Source organism: Anarhichas minor, unplaced genomic scaffold (genome assembly GCF_050575085.1).
Source record: "Anarhichas minor isolate MPS153535 unplaced genomic scaffold, ASM5057508v1 ptg000003l, whole genome shotgun sequence".
NCBI lineage: Eukaryota > Metazoa > Chordata > Actinopteri > Perciformes > Anarhichadidae > Anarhichas > Anarhichas minor.
Genome location: NW_027466449.1, coordinates 12,089,995 through 12,109,864, shown reverse-complemented (window position 1 = coordinate 12,109,864; position 19,870 = coordinate 12,089,995). Strand labels below are relative to the sequence as shown.

The following is a 19,870-nucleotide window of genomic DNA, read 5'->3' as shown; positions in this document are numbered from 1 at the left end:
GGGGGACTTTGTTTGAGGGGCTTGAGGGCAGTAAGATAAGTATCTATTACAGAAACTCCCCTCTTATCCCCCAAACATCCTCGCTTCAAAAATGAAGCACAAAAACACTTGCCTCTGTTCCCCTCTGTGTCGTCTGATATCCAAGACCCAGAAGCAAGTGCTGCCCTTTTCAGCTAATCAGGAATTAAGGTCTAAAGCCGTATGGAGAGTTAGCAGGCCCCATATTTACTCCATCCGTAGCCCACAAAGTCAGGTAGTTGAAGTAAGATCAAAGGGGGCTTAAAAAACTAGGGTTATTGTATTGAAAGAAAGAGGGGGGGGGGGGCGGCATTATCACAAGTTGTTCTTCTTCTCTGCTTCGTATAAGGAGAAGCTGTGTGTGAGCAGCCAGTCCAGAGGTTGGAGGTTGATGTTAGTAGACGCACAATGACTTTCAACTGTGTTCAAAGTGAACAATGCCGGAGCAGAAACGGTGTGAATGAGGAATAAAGCACAAATATTCAGTTTGATATAAAATATAGTTTAATACCAAAATACCTTCATGATATAAATATTGTGCAAAAGATGTAATGGAAGCAGTTTTTTTTTTTCTTGTTTAGATGAAACAATTAGCTTGAAAATACACGACTCCCTCTTACAATGGCACTGAATTATAAACAAATACTTACAATGAGCATCTTTTGACAGCAGATGAAAATGTTGTCTGGAACCTTCTGGTGCTCTGACATGTCTCTGGGCTCAGATTAACACTTATGGTTTTGTATGTAGCCCAATAACTACACTTTACTCACAAAGTTGCAAAGCGTAGCATTACCTTTTACACCAATTTGCTTCCTTCCAAGAAGCGACTGTCTTAAACACAGTTTGACAATTTACTTGAAACTGAATCTTCCTTGAAATAGCTAATTAATCACAACAAACATGTAACATTTTATTGATGGACTGGCCTTTATGTTGATTAACACACTTTTCTGTCAACGTAAATGTATTGTCTCATAAATATTTGAGCAGGGTTTGTTGCTGGTGTATTCATTCACGGAGAAATACAACTTTGCTGCCATGCAGCGCTGCATATTCACAAGCTACTTGGAAAAAAAAAACAATAAGCAATAAACACAAACTTGGTGAAAACAAATGCAAAGGGTTCAATTGCATCACAAACTCAGCTGCTGGAGTTGAACAATCAACAATACTTCATTGTCATAAGGGACTGTAGAAAAATGATAAAATATTTAAAACGCTGTAGAGGTTTATGCTGGTTTAAACTTTCGTTCTATCCCTTAGTTGACAGATTAATTGTGATTTTATAATTATTAATTCAATACAAAATGAAGGTATCTGCAAATTGAGTCTGATGCCATACTGACATGAATATAAACTAACTTGTGGTATGTTATGGAAAATGTCAAGCAAGTACAAATTATTTTTAATAGACCAAAACACACAAACCAGTGTCTTTATTAAAAAGTTTAGTCTGCTTATTTTAATATATTTTAATCATCATTTAACTCCTCACTGAGAGTGAATCTGGATCATCTGGACATCTTCACAGTCCTATCGTCTACTCGTCGTCTTTAACGCAAACAAAAGGCGACGACGATCTTAAAGAATCCATGTGGCCTGAGCTCATTTGAAATTGTAAGGCATAAGTAACATATAGCGACATTCATTCAAATGTAAAGGCTTCAAGAAATACTTTTATGGTATAAGCATAAATATTGCTAATACACGTAGAAGCAAAGCATCATCTGCAACACCTCCTATTTAATGTTAAAGCGTCCGTGTTCAGCATAGATGAGCTGTTCAGGTGTGATCGTGTCTTTATATCGTATATACGGTTTAAATGTTGGTGTATGTGTGTACATAACAAATATACACATATTAGGCTTCTATTGTACATACATGAAGGTTAACCTCATGTGTGTAAATATATATGCATGTAAGGTCAAAGTGGATGCGTGAGTGTAGAAGGCCTAGCAGAGACAGAGATCGTCCCCGGGGTCTGTTTTTTTTCTCAGCGGGAGAATTTTCTGGGTCTGAATGGAGGAAGGGCGAGCTGATGCGACGCCGTCCTCTCCTCCTCTATCGGGGCCAGCTCCTCTGCTGAGCCCCACTTTTTCTTGGAGTGAAACAACGATGCCAACTTTCTGTTCCTGTTCCGTTCTCTGGCCTGAGTCACTTGAAACTCTGAGATTCCAAGAAACAAAAGGAAACACGATTAGGGAAAGCTTGTGATTACCATTGACTACATTTAAGAGATATCACTTTCAAACGCAGTGACATCTGGTTGTTGCACAACTTACAGCTGCCCTTCAAGACTGTGGCAGAATAATTATTATAATAATAATAACACCTCGCTGATTTTAATCATTTTAATCTCATGTGTGCAATAAAAGGCTCAGACGCTGGTTATTTTTGAATCTGTAATACTTTTGTTCAGAAATGTTTTGTGCAATATGTTACAGTAAAATAATGAATAGAGGTAAGAAGAGGTGCTGGTAGGTGGGTTTTGTTGGCAGAGCCAGGGTAGCTGCCCCCCCCCAGTCTTTATGCTAAGCTAAGCTAACCAGCTGCTGGCAGTATAGCGTTGTAATCAGCAGACAGATATGATAGCGGTATTAATCTTGTTATTTAATTTGGCGTTCAAACATAACAATGGTGCTGATCTTCTCTTCTAACTTTCGCAGAGAAAGCGAGTAAGTGAATTTCCCAAACTGATCAACTTTTTCTTTGAAATAAAAACAGCATATTTTACTTTGTTTTACAAATGTATTTAAATGTTATACTTCAGACTTAACAAAGACAAAACAATTCAAAGACGTTTATCTAACTCTTAACATTTCATACAGCAGCATAAGTAAGAGTCACTCACGCAGGTCGCAGTCTTCCTCTGGACCCTCTGGTTCTTTGATGTTCAGATAATGGCCGGCAAAATGGCCGCTGTAGTCCCTTAAGTTTTCTTTGGCCCCTGATGAGAAAAAAAAAAAAAATCTCTGAAAGCTGAGAATAAAGTCTTGGAAGACTGCAGATAGCTACTTCACTGACGTCTTTCACCTAAAGCTTTAAGAGACAATTCATGATCCAAAGGTAAACTAAACTACCCAGTCGTCACTCTTAAACTGATTGACTGCACTTTATTGTAAAATCATGTATTTTATTGTGCATTAACGGCGGTGCTATATTGGTTAAATGAAAGCAGTTTTTACCATATGTCACGATGAGCAGGTCTAGAATATGCCGATGACCATGTAACGCTGCAATGTGTAGAGGCGTATATCCCTGCAGAACAAAAGGAAAACATGCATCAAGAACATTTTAAAACTTGTATGATGAACTTCATAATTATTCTCATTTTAGGGACAGTGGTGATATGACGTGGCATGCAAACACACCCTGTACAGTCGCCTCATTGACACATTAAAGAAGGCAGTTTAAATGAATTGACATTTTGACTTTATGTTGAGTTCAGAGGGAGAAGTGTGGAAGGGTTTAGTACCTACCCCCTAGAGTTTCCCAGGCCCAAACACAGCCAATGAAAACAATGTGGGAAAATAATATACAAATTAGCAAAGGTTATGGAAACATAAGATAATGATAAAAACATAATTGCTTGGTAATTTGCTGAAAATTGCATAGTTCTAGCGTTGTGCATGCTGGCATATAGACGCACTGTTTGGGGAAACAATTAACATGACATTACATGATTTATTAGCGGAGTACTCCCGCAGCCCGACAACACGAGCTGCTGTGATACATTTGCACAGCTGGATCATTTAGGAGCATTATGTCACTGAGGGGCACAGAAGAAGAAACCAGCAGCCATGTTGCTGTCCTTTTTGTTTCAAGTTAAAATCAAACAACTTACTGTACATACCCATCACTTCCTGATTAAAAAACCTGGATACTCACATGCTGCAAGAAAGAAGAACACCATGAATAAATCAGTGATGTTGCACAGAAAAGCAAACGGCATTGTGGCAAATACATATAGTTTACTGTTTACATTGTGTAAAGATTTTATAAAAACACCAATGGTCAACCATCCACGATCGTAACAACAGCGGTATCGAGGTGTGTTGAAATAATGTGATGTTTGATTTTTCTACATATCGCTCAGTCCTATTACCCAGTAACATTGTGGGGACTCGCCTTCCTTTTGGGGACAAAATGCAGATCTCCATAATGTAAATAATTACATTTTATTGTGAAGTATATTTGCCTTTAAAGACAGAAAATGCTTATCTGTCACTTTGTTCGCCAAATTGATGTAAGTGTACATTTTGGTCCGAGGTAATGAAAGAACTTCAGTCGTTGCAGATTTCTACTCGCAATGCAATTCAAATATTCAACCAATGTCCAATACTAAATAGCGTGAGTGTCCCTGTAATGATAAAAAAATATATAGTAAATGTATAATAAAAATAAAATGCACTCACTGATTTGGTGTTGACATCAGCACCCGCATTAGCCACCAGAGCAGCCATGTCCTTGTTGCCATGTTTGGCAGCCCAGTGCAGAGCTGTCTGTGTGCAATAAGGAAAGAAGAGTCATTCATAAAATGCACTTCCTCTGACAATATTACAGAAGATAGCAGGCATGGTAAATGCTTTAGCATCATCACAAGTTGTCTAAGCTGAGCGGGGCAGCTTCTTATTGGCCGTGTGAGGGCAGAAGGCCAGCTGTGCACAGAGGGGAGTGGACGGATGGAGAGCGGGAGGGATGGAGAGATGGTTTCCTGCCATCTAACAGAGCCTAATTACAAAACAACACAGCACTGTGCCCACAGTTGGGGGGGGCCCAGCCGCCTGTCACCCGGGGGAAGATTGATGATGTTAGTGTGACCTGCAGAGTGGAGACCCACCCAGACATCAGCGCACTACTGTCAGCACACGTCAAGGAGGAAAACATGGGCCCCCGCGACACGACACCCACATGTCCACATGCAAAGATGTGAAAATAATAGACACATGTATGTACAACACACACCGAAAAAGCACATGCAAACCACATCCACCTGTCGGACTGGAACTGTGATCTCCACAGTTTCTCCTACACTCTTTAAGCTGCGTAATTATGGGCTGTCAACAGGTGAAAGCAGAGCGTAAGTGCAGATGTCTGCAAAGTAACCACATCCACCCCTTCTGAGTCTGACCCTTAACACAGTGAATCAAACAGTAACCATCAGAATGACATGGTGACTGTGGATAGATGGCAACCTTATAACCTCACTCTTTTTTATTTTGTCTGTCGATCAGACGAGATGAAAAGTACTTTTCTTAGCTACTGAAAAGTTGTGGAGATCCAACAGCAACAATGTTGAACTTTAAAAAAAGAAGAGAAGTCTCTTTCTTTGCAAAGATTTTGAACAGTTGAAACAAGTTAATATCAACGCAAAGTAAATGCACATAACATTGGAAATCTTGTAAACAGATACGCACCTTGTTCAAATACTGTCCTTAATGAAAAATATGTCTGTTTGTGTCCTAAACTACTTTTAAATCAACCTCAGACTTCAACGCTGCCACGTGCGCAGTATGAAATGTGCTGGTAAGCGCGAAAAACAATCATAACTTTCATAGCAAAGCTGTTTGATTCCACAGCGTGCTGAAACAATACCTCGTGAGTGTTTTTTGGACACACATAATTGAGGGCTAGCCCTAGTTTTTGCCTCTCGTGCATTACCATTATCTTAGTCGCACAGCTAAGCATCTGCAAAAAAACAAACTGTCAATCTTTGAAGAACACAGAACTTACAGATGTACTCGAGCTGTTTCCAGAATCCTCAGACTCTTCAAACACAAACAAAGATAACATCTGGAAATTACATATTCAATATACCGAAATGTCAACATTTTACAAAAGAATTTACTGGAGTTTTTTTTAAAGAATGGGTTTATATTTTTCATGTATTGTACAAAAAAGTCCTTTCCGGCTACTTGGATCCAGAAATATAGTTGCAGGCCAAGAAACTGGTTAAATTAGATTTTCTGAGGACAGAATATTCTTTTCCTCCCCAAGGTTAGAAAAGTCTTTGAGGATTCTGGAAAATACCCTCAGAACAGCTGTAAGTGTTGTTAAACGACAACACCGGGCATTTATGTAGCAGGGAAACAGATGTTTAGCTCGGTGATTTTGAATGTGATGATAACACATGAGAGGCACAAACTGGGGCGAGCGCGCCGCTTGAACAGCACACAGGTCCTTTTTTTTGTTTAGAAGCTATGCTGCTAATTGTGCTAAGCGTAGCACAACAAGCCTGTCCAACAGCTGGCGAGAGAAAAATGTCTGCTTGTACCCACTGAGGGGACTGAGGGAGCGATAGGTATAGCTGCACCTCCGAGTGCCGTGTGTCTGGGAGACAGATTGTGATAGATGCTGTCTGGCTCAAGTATCTCCAGCTCTTTTGTCTGTCCCCTGTCACATCTCAAGACAGATTGGCCAAAGGGCTGTTTGACAGGCGGCTCGGCAGGCCTCCCAGTGGGCAGGGGTGATGGACGAGGCCGAACAGGATGCAGCGTCTTCCCGTCCTGCGCCTCTCGATTCTGTTCCTGCCCACTGGGGGTGGCCACCTGTCCAATCACTCAGGGACGTCCCTGTCCCCGCCACGCGCTCCCCAGTGAGGGAAGTGGTGGCCCAAAAAGGGACTCCCATCAACAGGCGACACAATGGCCAGTGTGCCTGACACTTGACGTGGAGGAAGGCAGAGAGGAGTGATGGGCTAATGATGTACTTACAAACTGTGTGGCAGAGGAAGTCCGTCACAGCAGGAACGAAGGCCCACGTCACGAGGAGAGCAGGGAGAGAGGAAAAAAAAAGAAGAAGAGCGTTAGACTTTGGAGTGAGACGTGTTTGGCTTCGGTGAGGTCTAAGGTGTTCTGACCGGTCTTCACTTTTAAGCAACTTCACACGTTTTCTATGAGATCATCTAAACCTAACAAACATTTGGTCAGAGCAGGAAACGCTTAAGTCCTCCCAGGATGAAGAGTAATCCCTTCAGTCCTGGTCAAACATGTGATTTAAAGCCTGGTATTTGGAACACTTAGCACAACTTCTGTTGAGCAAAGTGAGGACATGACAGAATTCAGATCAAATATATATGACTCCTGGTTTTAAAGACGGGTTCTTGTGATTCTCGGTATCTCTGTGCGTTATCTCTGGAAAGGCATCCACCTCTCAGAACAGGGAAAGGCTGAGGGCTAAAGGGAACATCAAAGAGGCCTGAGGGGGACTTAGCACCTTCCCAGGGACACAACCTGCATTGTTCTACAATTAATCCCAGCCTGCTCTATTACTTTCAGATTATCTTTAAGTGGGTGAAGTCTTTGTGCGGCATTAAGACTCTCCTTAATCCCCCCCCCCCCCCCTCCCACACACACATCTTCTCCCTACACTTCAATGGCGGCCGTGCTATCTTGTCCGGGTGTGGATGGCAGAGGCTTAGGGCTACTCTTAGAAGGTGGTCTGCCATGGTCACAGGGCAGTGTGAGAACTGTGACACAGGGGAGGGACAACAAACATGAGCTCAAATCTCTTAAGCGCACAGGGAGACAAATAAAAGGATTTGGGTTGTCAGGGGGGCACAGGAGCTAAAAGCTATCTTTCATAATCCGTTTGATAGTGGACCTTTTGAAATGCATGATCTGGATGTTTCAACACAGGGTTCTCAGAATAGTATTAAGGGGAAAAAGGTCTCGGCAGAATGAGCTTGTGAAAGTTATACAAGCAAAACACAGCGAGCGTCATTGTGCATTTTGAACTACGCCATCACAGATGAGAGATCAAGAAACGCAGAGATAATAATACGGTCGGTTTGAACGCAAGTTGCAAATGAGCGTCCGTTCCAACAGGCTACAGTGGGTGTTGGGAGTTATTACTCTATGATGAAACTTACCCCCTGAGAAGGATGGTTGTAGTCACAGTGTCGAGAGCCAAAGTGGAAAAAAGGAGAAGCTTTTAGTCAGACAAAAATCATGTAATAACAGAGCAGTTGTTAATAACTACATCTACAGTCTGTAGCTGGTATATCAAATACTCACTGAGGTAAAGTCCTGGTTCGACCCCCCACCAACAAAAAAGACACAAAAGCATAAATTAGTGAAACCATGTATCCAACCACATGAAACAGTTTGAGTTTTTTTTTTTATAGAAAATGTACTTTCAGGTTTGTTCACTTTGTATTCGTCTTACATTGAAGGATTATTATTTGTGTTGTTTTGGTAATTAATTCTATCAGTTTTGATAACATTGCACCCACCAGAGTGATTGATTAGATCTGGGAACAGACTGACAACGCTATAACAAAGTCCAACAGGGCAAGAAAGTATTGAACCAAAGGAACTTAACAGTCCCTGTTTACGTGAAAATGAGACTGAAGACAAATGAAGTGCGGACAAAATACATTTTCACACATTAAGAAACAAAAACACAGACTCGGCATCATGTTGTTCTCTGTACTGTTGCATGACACTGATTTTTAAACGGATGAAAGGAGACAAAAAGCTCCTCCCTCCGCAGTACCAATGATCTGAGTATGACAGTTATTTATTTCAACTTTAGACCGTACAAGTAATGTTTGTATTTTTATATTTTTACCCCTTCTCCCTCTCGTTGCTGCTCCCTCCCTCTCATTCATCGTATAGCTCTCCCGACTGTCTCTCTCGTTCACATTCTTTGGATCTGAACATAACTGTTGTTTTTATGTCGAGAAACATCATGAGAAATGTCCCGGTGATACTAGAGGCACCTCGTACTTCTGTGTTTTGTGAATGAAGCCGTACTCAAGTTGTAAAAGTTGGTGTCGGGACTTTTTTGGTACGTGAAGCGTTAGTGTATGAACTAAATTTAGTCCCTGAATCCTCTGCTTTGAAATGCAGCTAAAGTTCCTGAGTTGCCTAAAAAGTCAGTTGTCCTTTGGTCCTTCTCCAGAAATGGCCTTTATTTCTATACAAGCCAACAGCTTTGCCGGATTATCTAAATCCCTTTGTTTGCAGGTTAAACTAAAGGTGAACATACCTGACATGTCAGTACAAGTCACTTGTTGCACCGGAAACAAGAGCGTACCTGTAATTAGTACAGTAGAGGTCAGTCTGTGAACTGGGATGGATGTTCACGACATGAGGCTCTCGAGGGACCACTACAACCTGCAAGGCGAGGGCCACAACACGGACAGGCTGTGTGTTTTACAATGTTGCATTGGATACACTTCAGTAGGAATGAATCACTACAAAATGAGGTCTGTACCCTGTTTGAAGAGGGCACTACTCAATGCTTTATCACAACTAAATAATCTAAATTGTTGTCAAAACTAAATAGGGATGAAAGAGCAACGAAACACACCAAGCTTTGACAAGCATTTTTCACTTTCCTGAAGAGTTTTACAAAACATTTAAAGGACAGTTTGTGTGTTTTTTTTTACTGATTATCTTCTTAAAACGTTGACAAGCTCACAATGCCACAATGATTTAGCCTCCTGTCTCTGGCCCATGCCTTGCAGCAGCCCCTCGAGAGACATGTGACAATTTATCTAACTGAAATGAAAGAAGTCTCTGTCCGTCTGTTGTTTTTGAATTTTCATCCGATTGACTTGGCGGGGGTGTTTTGCTGAGGACCTAATGAAGTGCGGTGTCGACCAGGCACGTTCTGAATGGGCTCGACACCAGTGGGTAATAATTCTTCCGTTTGTCCTCGTTGTTTGCTTCTAATTAAATTTGGCTATAGCCTTGATCTGGGTTTAAAGCTCATTTGATTGCCGTGTTTCTTGCCACGTCAGACTTTGCGATAGCGATATTACCACATACAGATGGCCAAAAAGATCCCTCGTTCATTTAGGGTCCATGGCGTTACCTTCTTGTTTGCCAGCGAGGGGTCCTGTCTGAGCAGATGAGAGAGGTTAGGGACTCGAGCACCTGCAGCGGAGTAGATCCACTCCTTCTCTATAGGATCCAGCTATCACAGGGAGGGGAGGGAGAGCTCAGATGTGCGCGCACGCACGCACGCACACACACACACACACACACACACACACACACACACACACACACCCTACTGTCCACATCCTTTTGTGGGCTCTATTGATAATGCTGAAGCTACAAACCTCAAATCCATTTCCTACAAATGACTGAGTCACAGCCAACTGACACATTTGGGAGACACCCATGATCACACTTGCACATAGGTCAGCAGTTCATGCTTTTAATTCTGTTATTGGTTTAAAGGGAACGAGTAGTGACGTTTCCAAGACCAAACCCCAACGGTCGTCTATCAAATGTATCATTTGTAACTCCCCTAACCCTTTTGTAATAAGAACAATAAAAGAAGAGGAAGGAAAATGACTTACAGCGACAGCAGCGGAGCCCATGCTGCCCGTACACTCCTCGTCTTGCTCGGATTCGGACTGAAAGACACGAAAAACACACGACTATTACTCAGCGGTGACAAAAAGTTGACTGTGCTGCATCAGTTATAATAGTCACACGGCAAGATCCAGCATCACATGGTGCAAACACACACACACACACACACACACACATCCATCCATTTTCACGCACTGGTCACACTGCTGTGATGTTTCCCAGCTGACGAGACGTGACCGAAGGGCGTCAGACAGACAGAGAGGTAATGAGGCAGCGAGACAAAGGTGCCGGTTTCACACATAAGGGGTAATGAATAACAATCCAATTACCAATTAACCAAAAAACAACACGCCTACAGTCAGGCCATGTGTTTTTGTCACCATTTCAGTCTCAATGGGCCAAGAGGAGAGAGCAAAAATGAACACAGACATCTAGCGATGTATAAAAGTGTCACTTTGGCTGATTTATGCAAGTTTTTTTTTTTCTTTTTCCTCGACTTGATTGCAAATTGTTCTCAGATCACACAGAGACATGATGTTAAAACACTCGGCCCTTTCAAGTCTCTTGCACAAACTGCCACACGTCAGTGTACTGAACATGAAAAGTGGAGGGATTGTATTTTTCCAGCCTATTCCACTCTGGCGCGTCCTTTTTTTCCCTTTTGGTGGAGACCATTAAAAATAACTAAAAACATCGTTGGGCATGAAGGGAACGACTGAGGGGTTACCAGATGTTTTTTCAATTATTCGTCTGGTCTTTGAATGATTAGAAAAGACGCATCACAATTTTCCATAGCTCAAGGTGATCTCTACAAGGTTTTGTCAGACCAACAGTTAAAAACTTGTATTTAATTTACAATAACCTAAAACAGAGAAACTAGAATCAACAAATGTTTGGCTTTTTTTTTCTTAAAATATAAATGGCATCATTAATCAATTATCTATCCTTAACCGACTAATCGCTACAGCCCTGGTTGTTTTGTCTTGGACATTGTGGAGCCTGTGGAGTAGAAATCGATTGAAATGAAATTGTACTTAAAAAAACAAAACTAATTTGACGAGAGTTTTCAAAGTGCAGGGGGGGCATCAGCTGACCACTAAGTCAATAATGACATTTCATACTGATTCACAACACACCACGCATAATTAGCTCAAGTTAATGTTGTACGATTTTAAAGAAGAGTCTGCAGCTGTGAGGCTGTACTGAGCTAAACATTAGCATGCTAACAATGCTAAAATACAGACGTTTACCAGGTACTGTCGACCATCTTAGTTTCAGTGTGTAAGCATTCTAATACTTGCGCTTCAGATGGGAATGTCATCAGTTTTACAAGAATTTGGTCATAATCTTGTAGCAATTTGTATATAAATTGAACACTTGTTTTTGTCCTGATGGTTATTAAAAGTTAAGGAATGTGTGTGTGAAACCTCATGATAATCCATTAAAAGATATTTCCCTCCAAACCATGAATGTCAAACTGCTCCCACCGGCTGAAAGGAAAGTTTTGTCCGTCCTTCGCAGGGAACTGTAGCTGTAGCTTGAATTCATGTCAGTTACATTGGATCCCCATGGTAACAGCAACGTGATCTACCATGTGTACCTTTCTGTCTGCCCCCCCCCCCCCCGTGTGTTTTACAAATGCAACAGCTAGAAAATTCTTTTTTTTTCCTTCTACATGACCCCTAAATTGTTTTAGACATGTTTCAGTCCAATAATAGACTTCTCTTCTCCTTCTGGAGGACAAACTACATTATGAAATTGAGACAACCATCTCAAAACTTCCTTAAATATCTTTGGCATTCATGCACTGCAATTTATTTGTACATATGTCCCAATACAGATATGTCGGGGCTCTAATTTGAGTTCATTATAAATCAAACTGCCCACAGCTGCTCTTGTCTTTCACTGATCACAATACAAACTAATACAAGGACAGGGACGCTGCTCTCCTCCTGATTAAAACCAAGCGTTAAAGGAACCGGGGTTCATCTGCCGCAGAGCGTCATCCTGCATTTGGGAGTGCGATATTATGAATAGGAGCAAAGCTTGCAGCCTCAGGTGTTGTGATTAAGAATAGTGTGCGAAACCAGCCAGGTAGCTTCTCAATGTGGGAACAACTGTCAACACACTGGCTGTCCCAAATACAGAGTTCAATGTTGTGACTAATACCTTAAGCAAACACACTTAATCTGATTGCTGGTGCTATATTAACACACTTCAGCATATTTCATCTGCCGATTGTGCAGGCCATCAGGGAGAGCCACACATATCTTTCTCTGGGATGAATCTCAATCTCTTTAATGGATACAGATGATTATTCTCCTTCTAATGACTTTCAACATGTCGCTGCTTAACATAATAACAGAGGGCTTAATTTAAATGCAGATTCTTGGGTCCTCCTCCCACTCAAATTCAACACATACTGCAGTCGGTTACAAATCCAGGTAATTTACTTAGCACCACCTGGTGGGTAACAGAGGAACCACCAGAGTGACCTAGAACTCAGTGAAATGATATACTGTACTGAATTTGGCAAGTTGTGTCCTTCCTCTGAGCATTTACAGTCAAATGTAATAAAACAATGTTTCAATTTAAATTTTAATAATGAAAAGGTGCAAACTAGTGAGCGTATAGCTATACTACAAGGTCATTATTTCCAGACCCATAAAGGTTTGAATAAAAAAAATGACACACAAGTCACAAACACAGCTATGCTATGAATTTATGTGACAAACAAGGGGCCTACCTGCTGTCTTCATATCTGTACTGTACTACGACGGCTGCGATTACTATAAACCGACATGGGCAAAATGATGATTAACAAAGCCTTTATTTGACTAATCGTTTTTCAGCTCCGCATCATATTTCTGCCTTTTTTTGCAGCCTCGTTTGGCCAGGAAAGATGTGATGCAGCTTGAGAAATGAAACACAGCACGCACACCTACAGTCACTGACACTGTAAGTGTGGCAGTGCACATAATTAACAGTGTGCAAAATGGGCAAGCGAGTGCCAGCAAGTGGCACACTGCCTCTCAATCGGCCAAATTGTCACCTTTGACCCCGAATCTTTGTCCGGCTCATCGTCCCCGTAGCTTTGCGCCGAGGGTTCCTGGGTTGGGATGGCAGGAAGTTGCAGTAGAGCGTTCTGCATGAAGGATGTTCCTGTCTGCTGGTCCTGCAGGAGTATAGACATTACGTGCTATAAACATTTAGCCGTGGCAAGTGCTGGCTGAGGTTAACGGACAGCGTTGGCACTTTGCTTGCTCCTTTCTTCCCCCCTCCCTGCACCATCAGCGTGTCGATAAATAATGTTTATTTTAGTGCCTGTTTGAGCAAATACTGTGCCGGAACATTAAACCGGCAGCATAAAATACATTTAATCTTTCAAATCTATGATTAAATGCTCAAGTTTATTGAAGGAACAATATGTAAAAAGTACTTCCAGAGGATTATTGTGCATTAAACCGGCACATAGTGTCAAGTGCTTCCATGCATTAGTTTCAAAAGGCTCTGCCTTTTATGTAAAGACATAAGCCCTTTGACTTTCCCTTTGTTCTCATATTGGCTAACTTAGATGTGCCTCAGTAACAGAGCATTTGTCTGTCCCACAGTACTTCTCTGTGTCAACCCTCATTAAACACTGACATGTAGAGAATAGGGAAAAGGCAGAGGACACTAACAAAGATGGCCCTGTTTAGAAATAAATGCGTCATTCACATAGAGAGTAAACACTGTGTGCTGGGGGGTGATAGCAGATTCAGCAATTTTGTAATTTAGCACCCAGAGTTGTGGTTCAATCATACCAGCTTGTCCCACAGTTTTAGTTTCTACAAATAGAAAAGAAAAGACTAGCGATCAGAATTTAAATTCACCTCTGCAGCACCGTCGGGCTCTTCACATGACATCGGCTCATACTGTTGTTGAGGCGAAGAAGTGGAGGCGTCCGTCGCGTCCCATTGTACAGAGGCCGGAGGAGCTCTGCCTGGGCTCGAACGTCTCTGTCCGTCCCCGTCCGTCCACTGATGTTTGGCATCTCGCTCATGCAGCATTTGCCTATATTTCTTCTTCAGGACCAGATACTTCTCGCCCTGTGACAAACAAGAGTCAATAAGCAGAATATGCCTTTAAAAAGAAGGGGAACAAAACACAGTCATGTGGGTTGTACTGTGTGTTTTTATGTGTTTCTTGAAGGTAAACTTTGGAAATGGAACGATATTTGGATATTCAGAGATTCTGTTTTTTGTAATGAAAGGGAAGGAACAGATGTGATTTTATGCATTCTTAGGTAATTTAACTCTTTTTGTGGAAAGAAATAAAGATACTGCTGTACATCATATTTCTAATTCCCTTTTAAATCCAATTAATAAGTCATGTTATTTACTCGGAACATAAAATGTGCTTAAACTAGTTCTGGGCTTAAGTGAAACAAAGTGTTGATTTAAATTTGTCAGTATGTGAAAATGCGTCATAAAAATAGTTTCTAAGAAAATGAAAGCTGCAGCTGCAGTCCCTTGGGGGAAACCAGTGGGTACAAACGGTTCTGTAAAAACTCCTTATGAAGTCATGATAGTTACGCTAGAACAACAACCTTTTAATGGAAGTGATACGTATTCCAGCTAATGCCACACTGCTGACGTATCAATACATGAGAGCAGAGCTTTTTCCACAGAAGGTAAAAAAATATTTGAATAGTTTACTCACATTCTCTGACTTCACCACAGCGATTCGGTCAATGATGAGCTTGAATTCCTCTCTGTGTTTAGCTGCAGGGGGGAAATATTTGTTGTGAAAAACGGAGAACTAAATATAGCTTCTAATTTATCGCATTTAGTAAAACACAAACTCCAACAAATGTCAAATGGGGGGCGAAAATAAATTGCACCGACTCTGCCAGAAATAGGAAGGAATGAAAAGAGCTTGAATTCAGTTTGATTTACTATAAAACACTAAGTATTCCCAGAAACAACCAGAATGTAAGGGTGTCTGTTTACAGTAGACGTTTGGTCGGTGAGCTACAGTCTGCAGGATGACTTGCAGATTTGTGTGAGAGTAATGAGAAAGGAGGGTTGCTCCTCCAGTATACGTTGGGCTGACCCAGCTACATGCAGCTCACACTGCAAAGGAACAGCTGCTTCAATGAAAACACTGCAAGCCAAGCTAGAGAGGAAAGAGGTTCCCCTGCAGCAAAGATCCACACTGCGTCACACTGAGTTACTTTAGACCTCCAGTGAATCTTTCCTGTGGGAACTAAACAAACTATAGAGCTGACAAGCTGATATAGACATCATCAGATAAAGCTATATCTCCCTTTGTTTAAACCGGTGAGCAGACTGTGATTAAGAGCTGACTGTGCTGATTATCAAGCAGCCCATGTCGAGCAACACAAGCGAAGGAATTTTCCAGGCGTAGGTATTCCATTCATGCATATAGGTGTACATGGGCATGCAGCTCGGGGACAATTGGAGTGTTTCCTTTTCCTGATGTGGACGGAAAAGAGCAGTTTGTGGTGAGATAGATGCAACCGCTCTCGCTCAACAACAACAGGAAATCCAAAGGAAGCAGCCACTTACATTTGTCCCAACAAAAGAATTCCTTGCTTGCCAAAAGTGAGTAACATAGTATGCGTGCCAGTTATTTATTAGCCAAAGGTCTGCACAAACAAGCACCTCACACACACACACACGCACACACATGTGTGTGCGCACCCCCTCCCAACCCCGCTACATTCCCACCGTGCCCCAGTTTTCCGATCGGATGAAAAAGCAACCCCATTAGAGGTTCTACATCCCGTCATGCATGCGGACTTAATCGTGATTAAAACACTATCGTCACAATAACGACGTCGACATCTGCAACCACACGCTACGACAGACTTCAAATGTCTGGGAAGCACTTCTGTAATTAGACAGACATGTCAGATGGCAGAGTATCAAAGGCAGCTCTCTAAACCTCTGTGAACAACTGCAGTGCTGACATCGCATCTGGACAGCGCTCGCAACGGCTACGCAAGGTCACTTTGGATAATCATTTAGGGAGGTTGGCATATGTTTGCATGTCAGGCGGTGCCAAAGGTAAAAGTACAGTTGAGAATCATCACAAGCTCATTATTTGTCTTCTGGGCCAAAAGCTATCTGACATTAGTCAGTGGTGTGTGCTTTGTCTTTTAAGGGTTGCAATGGGAACTCATGTTTGTACAACAGTCCTGCATTCTGAGAGGGAACGCAAATGAAAGAGTTGAATTTATATAAGCAGTAAAATACAATGTTGCTCAGCTGATGCACGCTGTCACAGCCTTGCCTTGGTCTGGCGTGACCAACAGCTTGTTCTGGTGGCTAACGTTAGCTGACGTTAGCAGACTTGAGATACTCCTGGTGAGATACGATACGCGGATGCACCCATCTGACCAGTAATTGGAAAGCTGTTTGCCTCACTGTGTGGAAGTAACTGGGATCATTCTTTTTATGTATAACGCAACATCAGGCTTGACCTCAATATTGCTTTCCTAACTTTATAAAAAGCAAAATGAAACAAATAACTAGATTGATATGAATTGACTAATTGTTAATTATAATTAAAATAATAATTAGTGCATCAGCAATTTGGTAAAAAAAATCTCCCAAAATGAACTGGAACTACAATTCAAGTGGAAACCTTTTCAATGCAGCTACCAATTGGCCAAAACCTAAAGCGGAAATAAAGTTCCAGTATATAATATATGTAGTATATATATATATATATATATATATATATATATACATGGAATGTAATTGTATAGATCAGCTCCATTGTCACGATACCCGATCCAGCTATTTAAGTCAGTATCGGCCCGTTATCAAACATGAGTTTCGGTGCATCCTTAGTACGATGTGTTTACTTTTTGTTTTGCTTCTGTAGATAAATCATTTTCTAATGGTAGTGGGACAGTAACACAAGAGGAGAAAAGTTAGCAAACTGGCTTAGTTACACAGCAATGTGTATCTAAGGTTTTCTAACATTAGCGTTGCAAATTAAGATTATTTTAGATTATTCTGATGATTCTCTCATTGCTTAGTTAAATCTGGTGTGTAAAATATCAGAAGGGTGAAAATGTACATCCCAATGTCTTGTTTTGTTCGACCCACAGTCCAAAAAACCCCGAATTTAATGTACTGTGAAAACAAAAGAAGCATCAAATTCTCATAGTTGAGAACCTGTAACCATTCAAATGAATGAATGCTTTAAAAATGAATGGAACAATAAATAGTCTAACAAAACAGCTGCCAATTGATGGTCTGTCCATCAACTTATTGATTACTTGACTATTCATTGCAGCTCTAAGTGAAGTAACTGGACATATCAGAATCAGCGTTATTGGCTGACTATGTGCACAGAAACAGACACACAGCTTAAAAACAAGGACGACAAATACGAAGTAAGTCTGCAACTGCAAAAACTCCTGAGTGCAACTCATTTGTAACAGGAAGATTTGTGTTATTGCTTCTTTTTAAAGTCAAATAGTGAGGCAATGGACGGGATTTATTACAGGGCTGTAATAGAGCCAGGTGTAAACACCTAAGCCAAAAACATTTGTCTTAAAGAAGCCAAATATGAGAGGAATCTTGGTGTTTAGCAATGATTCATAACGGTTGCATAAGCATCTGTACAGTAGGTGGGCGGAGGGGAACAGCAGAGAGCCACACAGTAAATATAGGAGTACTCAGCTAATCTCTGCAATCGTGCGGGGGGGAAAAAAAGCGAGTTTATGCCTCATTTTTCTTTTTTGTGCTGAGGGACCACAGCTGTGTCTGAGGAGCCACGAGGGCCTTCATGCGACACTGTGCTCTTTGGTGATGGGTCGGATGGATCAGGTCCATGTGTTCAGTTACCAGGCAGCTCAAAGTGGCCTGGGGGGGGGGGGGGGGGAGGAAATGACACAATTCCTGCTGGAGCTGTAGATGTTTGGAGGGGCTTTCTAATGCCAACCAGATGTCTGCTGAACAACAGAGCAACAACGAAAGGACATAAAACCCCGTTTTTATCAACGCTGACTGAAATGCTGCGTTTAAATACATTCATGCTACGAGTAATATGAGCGCTGGGGTGAATTAATATTCGTGCCATCTCACAGTACCGAGTAGTAACTGATGCCGCGCGACTGCACCACATCCCCCCCCCCCCCTCCCCCACCCCCACCCATTTTTTGGGTTAATATTCACATCTATCTGAATCCACGAGACAACGACTCGCTACTTACCACGTAACTGCAAGTCACTGTGGCCAATAAAGGGCTTAAATGTCTTCAGTATGTCTGCGTTTTTGACTCTGCCGGAGCTGCCTCCGGCGGAGTAGAAGTAATCCAGCAGCGACTCTTCACTCACATCGCTCATCTCAGCTCAGTGTTGTTCTCTGTAGCGACCTGGACGAGTTTCTGCAGAAACGGTGTCTCTGGTTCTCTTGGAAGGCTACTTTTCACACAGCCATAACGCAGTCCTCTTGGCTAATTTGTTAACGTTACGCATCTAAACTTCACTCCACCCAGACGAGCTGCCCGCTGCTGCGCCTCCTCCTGTTAACCCTTTAAAGACCCCCAGCATCTTATTTTACACACTTCAACCTCAGCCTTACTACCTTGTACTATAGCACTGCTATGGTAATATACGCTGCATTCAAAAAGGTGAATGGGGAAGGTGAAGGTACAAAAGTACTAGCATCAAAATATACTAAAAGTGAAAGTACTCGTTATGCAGAATGGTCCATTTCTGAATATTGTGTAGGACCAATTTATTAATGGGGTATAATTAGTGATGCATTCATGTGTATTTTACTTGTAATGTTGCAGCTGGTGAAGGTGGAGTTTGTTTATTTACTGTATCATCATGATTGAAAGATAAGATGATATTAAAGGTTAACTAATGTTTTTGTTTAGCCACTGTAATCTAAGCAGCTGGCTCCATAAAGTCTGTGTCCTATGAACCAATCTTCACACAAGCTTTCTCAGCTGTGTTCTTCATTGAGTGTCTTAGTTGTCTTTCTTAATGGCTATCTCATCTGTTTGTTTACTTGTGACCGGGCGTCAAGGGTCGACAGTAAATCTGTTGTGTTCACGTCAGTATATACGTAGGCTGATTTGCAACCATGACGTCTTCCGAGATTAGGATAAGATGAGCCTTGACAGAACGAATTATCAAAGAAACGGATCCAAATGATGTCCAGACTTTATGCAAATCAGTCTGTTCCAACGCACTTGTGTGTTATCCTCGGTATATATGTCAGAGACTCAGAGACAGACCTTGGAGCGGCCTTGATGCATAACCTGTTTGTGTTTCAACTCTGTTTAACATGGCCTCATCCAACAATTGCAGTGCATTTACACCTTCTTGGGAGATTACCTTGTACCACGTCACTTTAAATGTTGCTGCCGCAAGGAATTGTGGGGTGGAATTATCTACTTAAGGAGGTAATAAAGGAAGCATTGAATCACCTTTCCTTAGCATTTAGAGAATTCAAACATCTCTTATCATGGCGGCTACTTACAGTAG

The 19,870-nt window shown here is 41.6% G+C and overlaps 1 protein-coding gene across 1 annotated transcript; it reads right to left on the bottom strand.

Moving 5' to 3' along the window:
- Nucleotides 1–504: 504 nt before the first annotated feature.
- On the bottom strand, nucleotides 505–18,902 carry LOC142956603 (uncharacterized). Its single transcript, XM_076098265.1, has 12 exons — nucleotides 18,586–18,902; nucleotides 15,054–15,115; nucleotides 14,225–14,440; nucleotides 13,405–13,527; nucleotides 10,337–10,393; nucleotides 9,844–9,945; nucleotides 8,037–8,048; nucleotides 6,735–6,737; nucleotides 4,431–4,523; nucleotides 3,207–3,279; nucleotides 2,873–2,968; nucleotides 505–2,187 (listed from the first exon to the last, which is right to left on the bottom strand). Exons 1-12 carry the CDS (start codon nucleotides 18,716–18,718, stop codon nucleotides 2,015–2,017), a joined length of 1,143 nt encoding a protein of 380 aa, XP_075954380.1. The 5' UTR covers nucleotides 18,719–18,902; the 3' UTR covers nucleotides 505–2,014.
- Between the last annotated feature and the right edge of the window lie 968 nt (nucleotides 18,903–19,870).